The 12,378-nt window shown below is 42.0% G+C and overlaps 1 protein-coding gene across 2 annotated transcripts; it reads right to left on the minus strand.

Moving 5' to 3' along the window:
- Positions 1 to 1,776: 1,776 nt before the first annotated feature.
- On the minus strand, positions 1,777 to 4,985 carry LOC119307963 (eukaryotic translation initiation factor 5A-4). 2 transcript variants are annotated; one of them, XM_037584063.1, is made up of 6 exons: positions 4,857 to 4,985; positions 4,558 to 4,715; positions 2,877 to 2,999; positions 2,741 to 2,797; positions 2,577 to 2,651; positions 1,777 to 2,163 (listed from the first exon to the last, which is right to left on the minus strand). In XM_037584063.1, the coding sequence occupies exons 2-6, from the start codon at positions 4,681 to 4,683 to the stop codon at positions 2,062 to 2,064; spliced, it is 483 nt and encodes a 160-aa protein (XP_037439960.1). In that variant the 5' UTR covers positions 4,684 to 4,715; positions 4,857 to 4,985; the 3' UTR covers positions 1,777 to 2,061. The 2 variants fall into 2 exon arrangements, with proteins under 2 accessions (XP_037439960.1, XP_037439961.1); XM_037584064.1 differs by having other exon boundaries at positions 4,817 to 4,921.
- Positions 4,986 to 12,378: the final 7,393 nt, after the last annotated feature.

Below are 12,378 nucleotides of genomic sequence, written 5' to 3' on the forward strand. Positions count from 1 at the left end.
ATTTTATCCAGTAGTCCTACTTACGTAGACTTTCTTTTGAGTCCTAGGTCCTTACGTGATCAATCTTGCCGGTTTGTTAATTAGGTAAGATTCGTTTAGTTAAACTAGAAAAGAGAGATAGATCGTTCGTATCTTGCATGTTGGGTCGGTTCCATCAGGTGTGTGGCGCCTATAAAAAGGGCAGGCTACGGCCAATGTACGGAGGCTATTTTTTTTAAAGTTTAGACAGAATATTGTATTCATTACGAAGCGGCCCTCTTTGGGTGTCGCTGTTATTTATCTCGCGTGATTTTTCTGTATGGAAGTTGCGCTTGGCTCGAGGTCCGTTCGTCACCGACGGGTTGTGCGCTGGTAACGTCTAGTACGGCGGAAGTTCCTTGTGTGTCGAGGGATTGTCCGTTGGTCATCGTCACCCCTGCTCCAGGTTACGCGTACCGCTCGTGTAATTGGGAGTATTTTTTATCGGTGGATCTTGGAGGTTATTGCATCGTAAAAGATCGGGACAAATCATCGGCACGTCTGAGGTCGTGCTCTCATCAATGGAGGCATGAGAAAGAAAACTTAGCAATTTTTATATAGATGTTTTATAAGAATTTGTATACTTTGGCCAAAAGAGACATGATTGTCGTAAACGTTATCGATCCAGACCGCACATGTTCGACCATAACACTTTTTGTCCGATCATGACTTAGTCTTGTAAAAAGAGAAGGAAAATGGTGATGGTAGCAAAGAAAGGGCTGACTTTCCCACCCACTCAGGTTTAAAGTATGATACTTTCAATTTGGGTTTATTGCATCAGTTATACTCTTGGTGTCTCCCTTATAGTTTTTCTAAAAAAAAAACTGTGGCAAAGAATCCGCTGGCACTGGATAGAGACAGGGAGGCAAAACCTGAACCAAAACACATAAGAAAGCACATAAATCTTTACTCGGCGGACTTTAATCATTTTCATAATACGAGTATAAGATAATAGGCGGGCGCATATGTAGCGTAGGATTATTAGGATTTAAAAGCACGTGGCGACTGCTACTTTTTGTTCATATGATTGGGGCGAAGGCATCACGGCCGAAAAGTCTCTTGTCAAATCAGGCAGCCAGCCACGCACACGATGATGATTGTGAGAGCCGGAGAAAATGGCAACCTTTCTGCAGGGTGCACCGCAGCTGCAGATAATCCATCACAAAAGAAAGAAAAAGGTATCTATCTCATCTCACTCGACAGTGTCATATTTTGGCTCAACGTTTTCAGAACAAAGGCAATACATATCACGCAATAGTTTACATGAAATTGTAAATCCGTGTTTGGAGAGCCTTGTCAAGTAATGGATTCTTATTTCTATGTAGGATAGGAATCATCTTTTACTCCCTTCGTGAAGAAATATAGTGACCTAAATGCTCTTATATTTCTTTACGAAGGGAGTACATTTCATCATGTGAACCGAAGGGGGCTAAAACACCTTGCACGAGGATGCCGTACAAGACCACTCTGACAATGACAGAAAGCAACCTCCTTCTGAACCCCTCAAAAAAAAAAAGCAACCTCGTTCTGAGAGTAATGGACTAACAATCAAAAATTGGCAACAAAAACCATCTGCCTGCTGTTGCCACCAGGCTTTCTAGGGAGTAGTATCTCCAGCTGTCAAAAGTTGCACCTACAAATGCTAACACTAGTAAAAACACAACACGGCCGGGTGTTGCTCAATTTATAGCATCCTGAAAAGATGCACGGAAGGGCAAAAATGAGCAAAACTCCAGGCACACTACAATCTGCTCTAGGTAGGGTTGAATTGCAAGTTTATTTTTCTTCATCTTATAAGCACAATTTACCTCCACACTGGAACACCAAAAGCACCAATAGTCAAGAGGGGTCAATAAACCCCGGAGCGACAGTTTTAGGATACAGTCACCCATGAATTTAGGACTACAAATCAACCAAACACTGACAACTTAGTTGTGCAAAAAGATACAATTCCTCAACGGCTGTGACACCCAAATCCATCTTAACCGGCAGAGACAAATGAACCACACTCTTGGGGCCGATGTCCATGGCTAACAGGGCAGACTACTTGGGGCCAATGTCCTTGAGCGCATTAATCTGCTCCTCTCCCATGGCGGACATGACAGACACCACCAGGTCCTTCCCTTCAGCAAACCCATCCTTGATCTGCACCAATGGACAAATTCAATATCAGAGCTGGCGGGCTATGGAAGAGATAGTTCGCGTGCACAAGTTACTCTAAACAGCACATGTAAAAGATTAGACATTACAGTGGTAACTGCATGGGCTTTTTATTCATAGGGGTGGTTTCAACACACTAAATCTAAGGAAAATTAGAGAAAATAATATTAGGCCCACTGGCCACTGCACAGGTTCCCAAGTTCAAACAAATACAAAGAGTTGATGAACTGTTAAATCAACAAGGAATTCCAACACCAAATTAACAAGAAAAGGAGATACTCTAGTGTACTGAATAGTGCATATCTTGTTAGTTAATCAACACCTTTAATTAAATATTAACAAGGCATCTCAAATCTATTTCAGTTGCAAGAAATGTGCATGGATAGCATGGTACAAACCTGGCCAAGGAGGGTTTCATCAGTCGGGAGCTTGAGGTCATCTTTGGTGTTACCATTATCAGTGAGCAGACTCACCTGAAACAAATGTTAATTTCTCCAGTTAAACACTCGTTTCAACAAAAGATGAAAAATATAAGAGATATTAATGAAAGAATCCAACTTACAAATCCATCCTCAGATATATCAATGAGCTGGTATTCTGTGCGATTCACATGAGGAACCTGTAAAGATATAACATGATCATGTTTTAGTTTCAATAGAAGCCACTTGAACAGGAAGAAGTTCAAGAAATGTGCTGACATCACAGTTGTGAGAAGATGGCACAATATCTTCAAGTTTCTTGCCGGTGAAGATGTCAATAGCAACAAAGTGGCACTTGGCATGACCATGCTTCCCGGTTTTAGATGTTGAAACCTCCACAACCTGCACATTTGTTTCAAAGGCATGTCATTAGAAATATATTAGCCAGAACAACAAAATAGCAAGCAGAGTGAGAATTAACAGATAAATAAGATTTTAATCCTAATAAATATATAAAGACATTAATATCCACAACTTTAGGAATTTATTGATATTTAAAGTGAAAACTACAGATCTGGAATGCATAAAGAACCACGGCTAAACAGGATCAATGCTTCGTTGCTAGCACAGGTGAACTGATTATCCAGTGGTACCGCTGGAGGCAGCAAGAAGTAAATGCAAATGCCAAAAAAAAAGAGGTATAAAACATGCAAAAAAGAAGTAACCCAATCCAGGCTTCACATATTTGGTCATATTTTGGCCACCACTGAAATCCATATTTCTTTTCAGTTCAGCCAAACAACTACTCTTTTCAATTTGAATGAAATCCAACCAAGTTTTGAAAAAAAATCGACATAAGTCGAATATTTCAGTACCCACTGAAATCACCAATATTCAGAAATTTCAGTGAAGATGATAACCCTGAACCAGTTAACCCTCGGCTATGTAACTCGTGCAGTAAAAAGAACAAAGATGTAAGAAAGTTTGCAATCATGACACCAAACAAATAAAATAATACATGGCAGTATGCAGCATTAAGACATAAATTTGCAGATAAGTTAACAACCTTGCTAGGTCAACAAGTGGTACAGCCAACTAAAGTTCATGGACCACTATGCACACACAGCATGGTCAATCAAAGATTACTTACAATATCCAGATAATTAACAATGCTAGTATGATATCAGTGTTACAAAGTCAAAATCCATCAATGCTTAATGTAAAAAAGAAAAACTAAAGCAAACAACTGACATTGAGGGCAAATCAAATCAGTTTAGACCTATTATCCACACCAAACCAACATGCAACAAATCAAAGACTTGCATAATCTTATTGAGAATACAGACTTTTTATTCATGACATTAGTTAATTATATTGCAATCAAATGTTACGAGTCAGTAACCGATCTCTATAATAGCAGATTACGCAATTCAAACAAGAGGAATCTGACAGCGTAGTTTCAAATTAAGAAAGATCATTACTGGACTGGGATTTTCCCTTTTGTTAGAAAAGAATAAATAAATCTTATCTAACTGCCTAAGCAAAGTTAATCAGGCGGTAGATCTACACCAGCCTATACTGCTAATCTGACGACACATTGGCACAGACATGAACTGGAAATTTCAAATGATCGATGCATATGGCATTCCAAATTTAGAAAAAAAAAAGTGCATGGCCAACGTACAATTTACTTGTCCTACAAGGTAGACATTTCACAGAACATCCCGTATCACTGATTAGCACAGCAGACCAGAACCAAGTATACCCCACGATCGTGACGCATATCCACACGTTCCATCCATGACCATCCAGCTCGTAGGAAAATAAAGAGATTGCACGTATACATGCAACGGCAATCTGAGACGCCAGGACGAACACACAGATCTAACAGAAATACAGCGATAGCATCGGGATCTAAGCGGAAGACATCAAGCAAGTGAGCGGCGGACGTTCTAGATACCTTGCAGGGGCGGTTCTTGATGACGATGTAGCCGTTCTTGCGAATGGTGCCGGCCTGCTGCGGGTAGGTCTTGGAAGCGCCGGCGTCTGCCTTCGACTCGAACTGGTGCTCTTCGCTGTCCGACATCTCCTCTCCTCGGATCAGGACCCAAAAATTCTCTACAAATTCCAAGAAATTCAGTCATGAGCAACGAAGGAATGAGTTGGCGCACAAGAGAATAAGAAAAAGAAACTTTGATCTGAGATGATAATGGACGGACGGATCTCGAGGTAGGGTAGGCAAGGACTAGGGTTTGGGACCTCGTGAGGAGTTCGCGGGCGCGACGGTTAGGCGGCGGCTGCGACGGCGAGGGCACAAGGAAAGGCAGCGAACTGGATATATTGGTTTTCGGGATCTTATGCACAACAGCCCTGCAAGTATCAGGGAATTAAGCTTGAATTTTGGGCTTTACATGGCAGAAAATTTAGTACTGCTTACAATTACTCCATCCGTTCCGTGCCGTAATACAAAATGTTATCTCTACTCTTAAAGAAAAGTTGTTAGGATCGTCTCATTCATGTACGTGTTCCATCCCACGATCCCATTAATTTTATTTCACTGATTTTTTGTCTACCCACTTGGTTCCTGTCTCGGTCTCTAGAACCAGTTTGCCTTTGGACCTAGCCCCTGCGTCATGGCCCCCACGTTATCTTCCTAGCCTCGTCAACTCGCTCGCCCTATCCGATTTTCTCTTCCTCTCTCATGCAGAGCGGGAGCGGCTTGGGTTACGCTCCGTCGTTGCCTTCACCTCATCGCACCATCACCTTCAGCCATCGTCGCCTCGCAGCGTCGGCCAGGTCATCATCGGGCGCATCACCTGGAAGTGCGCTGTTGGACACAAGCCCAGTTCGACCATGTTTGTTGTCTGCCTCTGACCTGACACACATGTCCTTGTTGTTCATTTGGTCCGTCTCCGGTATCCCAACCCAACTATGGTAACTAAAGATGCAACCCATCTTCTTCTATGCCACAGACAACCTTCATCCTTCTTTCCAGAGAAGAGGAAGTATGAAGCAATATATTAGTTGATAAGTATTTCCCTCAGTGAGAACCAATGTTATTAAACCAATAAGAGAACCATGCAAATCCTAGTCAAATAGCACATGCACACACAAGAGCAAATACTTGCACCCAACACGGACAAGAGAGTTGTCAATCCCCTTGAACTCGTTACTTGTAATGATTAAATCTGATAGTGGTAGATAACCAACCTGTGGTTGGATGGTTAGAGGGACAGTGGTATCCTGGTATCCTCAGCTCACCAGGGTTCAAGTCCTGGTGCTCGCATTATTTCTCCCGTCAACGACGAGACGCCTATGGTGACTTCATAAATCTCAAGATGATATGTCGGCTCAGTCCAGAATGAGTCGCCATGTGCTTTGTCGGCTCATTATTACATCTTGCAACTCTCCTATTTTTTTATAGTCATAGCTATTCCTTATCTGGTCGGCTCAATATTTTGAGTACCTTGGCGACTTATTAATAATGGAACAAACATGTTGACTCGCCCCACAATCATAGTAACCTCATTATTTTGCTATAGTTCATTATATAAACCAACTAGCGACTTATCGCTTATAAAATGATCCGCCATTCATACTTTGCCCGCCGTTTTAACCCTTTAGGCAACTCATCATGACCAAGACTGACAGGGCCAAAACCGATAAGGCCTGCAACTGGGTCCAATCCCAAGTTTCCCCCTGGTACTTGCTGACCTCGTGGGGCAGGGTCTTCTTGAAGGAAATATGCCCTAGAGGCAATAATAAAGTTGTTATTTATATTTCCTTATATCATGATAAATGTTTATTATTCATGCTAGAATTGTATTAACCGGAAACTTGATACATGTGTGGATACACAGACAAAACAAAGTGTCCCTAGTATGCCTCCACTAGACTAGCTCGTTAATCAAAGATGGTTAAGTTTCCTAAACCATAGATATGTGTTGTCATTTGATGAATGGGATCACATCATTAGAAGACTGATGTGATGGACAAGACCCATCTGTTAGCTTAGCATAGTGATCGTTAAGTTTTATTGCTATTGCTTTCTTCATGACTTATACATATTCCGTTTACTATGAGATTATGCAACTCCCGAATACCGGAGGAACACCTTGTGTGCTATCAAACGTCACAACGCAACTGGGTGATTATAAAGATGCTCTACAGGCGTCTTCGAAGGTGTTTGTTGGGTTGGCATAGATCGAGATTAGGATTTGTCACCCCGGGTATCGGAGAGGTATCTTTGGGCCCTCTCGATAATGCACATCATGATAAGCCTTGCAAGCAATGTGACTAATGAGTTAGTTGCGGGATGATGCATTACGGAACGAGTAAAGAGACTTGCCGGTAACGAGATTGAACTAGGTATGAGGATATCGACGATCGAATCTCGGGCAAGTAACATATCGATGACAAAGGGAATAATGTATGTTGTCATTGCGGGTTGACCGATAAATATCTTCTAGAATATGTAGGAACCAATATGAGCATCCAGCCTCCATTGTTGGTTATTGACCGGAGATGTGTCTCGGTCATGTCTACATAGTTCTCGAACCCGTAGGGTGTTCGGAGACGATTTGTATTATGAGTTATGTGTTTTTGGTGACCAAAGATTGTTCAGAGTCCCGAATGAGATCACGGACATGACGAGGAGTCTCGAAATGGTCGAGAGGTAAAGATTGATATATTGGACGATGGTATTCGGACACCGGAATGGTTTCGGAATGATTCGGGTATTTTTTGGAGTAACGAGGGGTTACCGGAACCCCCCGGGGAAGTAATGGGCCTACATGGGCCATAGGGGAGAGGGAGGGGAGTGATACGTATCCAACGTATCTATAAGTTTTGATTGTTCCATGCTGTTATATTATCATTCCTGGATGTTTTACAATCATTTTATAGTCATTTTATATCATTTTTTGGTACTAACCTATTGACATAGTGCCCAGTGCCAGTTGCTGTTTTCTGCATGTTTTTTACATCGCAGGAAATCATTACCAAACGGAGTCCAAATGCAACGCAACTCTCGGAGGTTTTTTTTGAGCTAGAAGAAAGCCAATGGGCCAAGGAAGCACCTGCGGGGCTGCTCGAGGGGAGCAGCACCCACCAGGGCGCGCCAGGAGGCCCAGGCGCGCCCTGGGGGGTTGTGCCCACCTCAGGTGCCCCCCGAACCACCTCTTTGCTCTATAAATACCCAAATATTCCAGAAACCCTAGGGGAGCCGACGAAATATTGATCCAGCCACCGCAGAGTCCAGAAACACCAGATCCAATCTAGATACCGTCATGGAGGGGTTCACCACTTCCATTGGTGCCTCTCCTATGATGCGTGAGTAATTCTTTGTAGACCTACGGGTCCGTAGTTAGTAGCTAGATGACTTCCTCTCTCTTTCTCTCTTTCTCTCTCTCTCTCTCTCTCTCTCTCTCTCTCTCTTGTTTATCAATACAATGGTCTCTTGGAGATCCATATGATGTAAGTCTTTTGGTGGTGTGTTTGTTGGGATTCGATGAACTTTGAGTTTATGATCAGATCTATGTTTTTATCCATGAAAGTTATTTGAGTCTTCTTTGATCTCTTATATGCGTGATTGCTTATAGCCTCGTATTTCTTCTATGATATTTGGGTTTTGTTTAGCCAACTTGATATATTTATCTTGTAACGGGAAGAGGTGCTTTGTAGTGGGTTCGATCTTACGGTGCTTGATCCCAGTGACAGAAAGGGAACCAACATGTATGTATCATTGCTACTAAGGATAACAAGATGATATCTATGTTGGGGAACATAGTAATTTCAAAAAATTTCCTACGCACACGCAAGATCATGGTGACGCATAGCAACGAGAGGGGGAGTGTATCTTCATACCCTTGAAGATCGCTAAGCGAAAGCGTTTATCAACGCGGTTGATGTAGTCGTACGTCTTCACGATCCGACCGATCCAAGTACTGAACGCACGTCACCTCCGAGTTCTGCACACGTTCAGCTCGATGACGTCCTCGCCTTCTCGATCCAGCAAGACGGGCAAAGTAGTAGATGAGTTCCGGCAGCACGACGACGTGGTGACGGTGTTGGTGAAGAACAATCTCCGCAGGGCTTCGCCTAAGCACTATGGAAACTATGACGGAGGATAAACTAGAGGGGACGGGGTTGCCGACACACGGCTTGGTGTTTCTTGATCTGTCTTTGGTGCTAACCCCGCCCCTCTATTTATATGTTGAGCCCTGGGGTCGAAACTTGGAGCAAAAGCCTCCTCAAAGTCGGTTTTGCCTCCCACTCGGACTCCAGGACCAAACGCCACAATCCTTGGCGTCTGGCCCAGACGCCATGGGCCTCGGCGTCTGGCCCAGGGCCAGACGCCAGGGTCTCCGGCGCTTGGCCCCGTGGCCTCCGAAAACTCCTTTTGTACCGACTTATAGCCCCGTGGGCCTGACCCCTTGGCCTAAACATATCATCCAATATATGAATCTTTACCTCCGGACCATTCCGGAGCTCCTCGTCATGTCCGTGATCTCATCCGGGACTCCGAACAACATTCGGTCACCAACATACATAACTCATATAATACTATATCGTCAACGAACGTTAAGCGTGCGGACCCTACGGGTTCAAGAACTATGTAGACATGACCGAGACATCTCTCTGGTCAATAACCAATTGCGGAACCTGGATGCCCATATTGGCTCCTACATATTCTACGAAGATCTTTATCGGTCAAACCGCATAACAACATACGTTGTTCCCTTTGTCATCGGTATGTTACTTGCCCAAGATTCGATCGTCGGTATCTCAATACCTAGTTCAATCTCGTTACCGGCAAGTCTCTTTACTCGTTCCGTAATACATCATCCCGCAACTAACTCATTAGTTACAATGCTTGCAAGGCTTATAGTGATGTGAATTACCGAGTGGGCCCAGAGATACCTCTCCGACGATCGGAGTGACAAATCCTAATCTCGAAATACGTCAACCCAACAAGTACCTTCGGAGACACCTGTAGATCACCTTTATAATCATGCAGTTATGTTGTGACGTTTGGTAGCACACAAAGTGTTCCTTCGGTAAATGGGAGTTGCATAATCTCATAGTCATAGGAACATGTATAAGTCATGAAGAAAGCAATAGCAACATACTAAACGATCAAGTGCTAAGCTAACGGAATGGGTCAAGTCAATCACATCATTCTTCTAATGATGTGATCCCGTTAATCAAATGACAACTCATGTCTATGGCTAGAAAACACAACCATCTTTGATGAACAAGCTAGTCAAGTAGAGGCATACTAGTGACACTATGTTTGTCTATGTATTCACACATGTATTATGTTTCCGGTTAATACAATTCTAGCATAAATAATAAAAATTTATCATGAAATAAGGAAATAAATTATAACTTTATTATTGCCTTTAGGGCATATTTCCTTTAGTCTCCCACTTGCACTAGAGTCAATAATCTAGTTCACATCGCCATGTGATTTAACACCAATATTCATATATGTATATGATTAACACCCATAGTTCACATCGTCATGTGACTAACACCCAAAGGGTTTGCTAGAGTCAATAATGTAGTTCACATCGCTATGTGATTAACACCCAAAAAGTACTAAGGTGTGATCATGTTTTGCTCATGAGAGAAGCTTAGTCAACGGGTCTGTCGCATTCAGAGCCGTATGTATTTTGCAAATATTTATGTCTATAATGCTCTGCACGGAGCTACTCTAGCTAATTGCTCCCACTTTTAATATGTATCCAGATTGAGACTTAGAGTCATCTGGATCGGTGTAAAAGCTTGCACCGATGTAACTCTTTATGACGGGTTCTTTAATCACCTCCATAATCGAGAAATATTTCCTTAGTCCTCACTAAGCATATTCTTGACCAATATCCAGTGATCTACTCCTAGATCACTATTGTACTCCCTTGCCAAATTCAGAGCAAGGTATACAATAGGTCTGGTACATAGCATAACATACTTTATAGAACCTATGACTGAGGCATAGGGAATGACTTTCATTCTCTTTTCTATTTTCTGCCGTGGTCGGGATTTGAGTCTTACTCAATTTCACACCTTTGCAACATAGGCAAGAACTCTTTCTTTGACTGTTCCATTTTGAACTACTTCAAAATCTTGACAAGGTATGTACTTATTGAAAAACTTATCAAGCATCTTGATCGATCTCAATAGATCTTGATGCTTAATATGTAAGTAGCTTTCTGAGGTCTTTCTTTTAAAGAACTCCTTTCAAATACTCCTTTATGCTTTCCAGAAAAATTCTACATCATTTCTGATCAACAATATGTTACTCACATATATTTATCAGAAAGGCGGTAGTGCTCCCACTCACTTTATTGTAAATACAGGCTTCACCGCAAGTCTGTATAAAACTATATGCTTTGATCAACTTATCAAAGTGTATATTCCAACTCTGAGATGCTTGCACCAGTCCATAGATGGGTCGCTGGAGCTTGCACATTTTGTTAGCACCTTTAAGATTGACAAAACCTTCTGGTTGCATCATATAAAACTCTTCTTTAAGAAAACCATTAAGGAATGCAGTTTTGACATCCATTAGCCAGATTTCATAAAATGTGGCAATTGCTAACATGATTCGGACAGACTTAAGCATCGCTACAGTTGAGAAAATTTCATTGTAGTCAACACCTTGAACTTGTCGAAAACCTTTTTGCGACAAGTTGAGCTTTGTAGATAGTAACACTACTATTAGCGTCTGTCTTCCTCTTGAAGATCCATTTATACAATATGGCTTGCCGATCATCGGGTAATTCCACCAAAGTCCACACTTTGTTCTCATACATGGATCCCATCTCAGATTTCATGGCCTCAAGCCATTTCACGGAATCTGGGCTCATCATCGCTTCCTCATAGTTCGTAGGTTCATCATGGTCTAGTAACATGACTTCCAGAATAGGATTACCATACCACTCTGGTGCGGACTGTACTTTGGAAGACCTACGAGGTTTTGTAGTAACTTAATCTGAAGTTTCATGATCATCATCATTAGCTTCCTCACTAATTGGTGTAGGAATCACTAGAACTGATTTATGTGATGAACTACTTTCCAATTCGGGAGAAGGTACAAATTACCTTATCAAGCTCTACTTTCTTCCCACTCACTTCTTTCGAGAGAAACTCCTTCTCTAGAAAGGATCCATTCTTAGCAACGAATGTTTTGCCTTCGGATCTATGATAGAAGGTGTACCCAACAATTTCCTTTGGGTATTCTATGAAGACGCACTTCTCTGATTTGTGTTCGAGCTTATCAGGTTGAAAACCTTTTTCACATAAGCATCGCAACTCCAAACTTTAAGAAACGACAGTTTAGGTTTACTGCTAAACCATAGTTCATACGGTGTCCTCTCAACGGATTTAGATGGTGCCCTATTAAAGTGAATGCAACTATATCTAATGCATAGCCCCAAAACAATAGTGGTAAATCGGTAAGATACATCATAGATCGCACCATATCCAATAAAGTGCGGTTACGATGTTTGGACACACCATTATGCTGTGGTGTTTTATGTGGCGTGAGCTGTGAAACTATTCCACATTGTTTAAAATGAAGGCCAAACTCGTAACTCAAATATTCTTCTCTACGATCAGATTGTAGAAACTTTATTTTCTTGTTACGACGATTCTCCACTTCACTCTGAAATTCTTTGAACTTTTCAAATGTTTCAAACTTGTGCTTCATTAAGTAGATATACGCATATCTGCTCAAATCATCTGTGAAGGTCAGAAAATAACGATACCCGCCACGAGC

Source organism: Triticum dicoccoides, chromosome 5B, assembly GCF_002162155.2.
Source record: "Triticum dicoccoides isolate Atlit2015 ecotype Zavitan chromosome 5B, WEW_v2.0, whole genome shotgun sequence".
Taxonomy (NCBI): domain Eukaryota; kingdom Viridiplantae; phylum Streptophyta; class Magnoliopsida; order Poales; family Poaceae; genus Triticum; species Triticum dicoccoides.

Coding starts and splice junctions, on each gene's coding strand:
- LOC119307963 (XM_037584063.1), bottom strand. CDS start 4,683: ATGTCGGACAGCGAAGAGCACCAGTTCGAGTCGAAGGCAGACGCCGGC. Junction 3,000..4,557: donor TCAAGAACCGCCCCTGCAAG/GTATCTAGAACG, acceptor ACAAATGTGCAG/GTTGTGGAGGTTTCAACATC. Junction 2,652..2,740: donor ATATATCTGAGGATGGATTT/GTAAGTTGGATT, acceptor CATTTGTTTCAG/GTGAGTCTGCTCACTGATAA.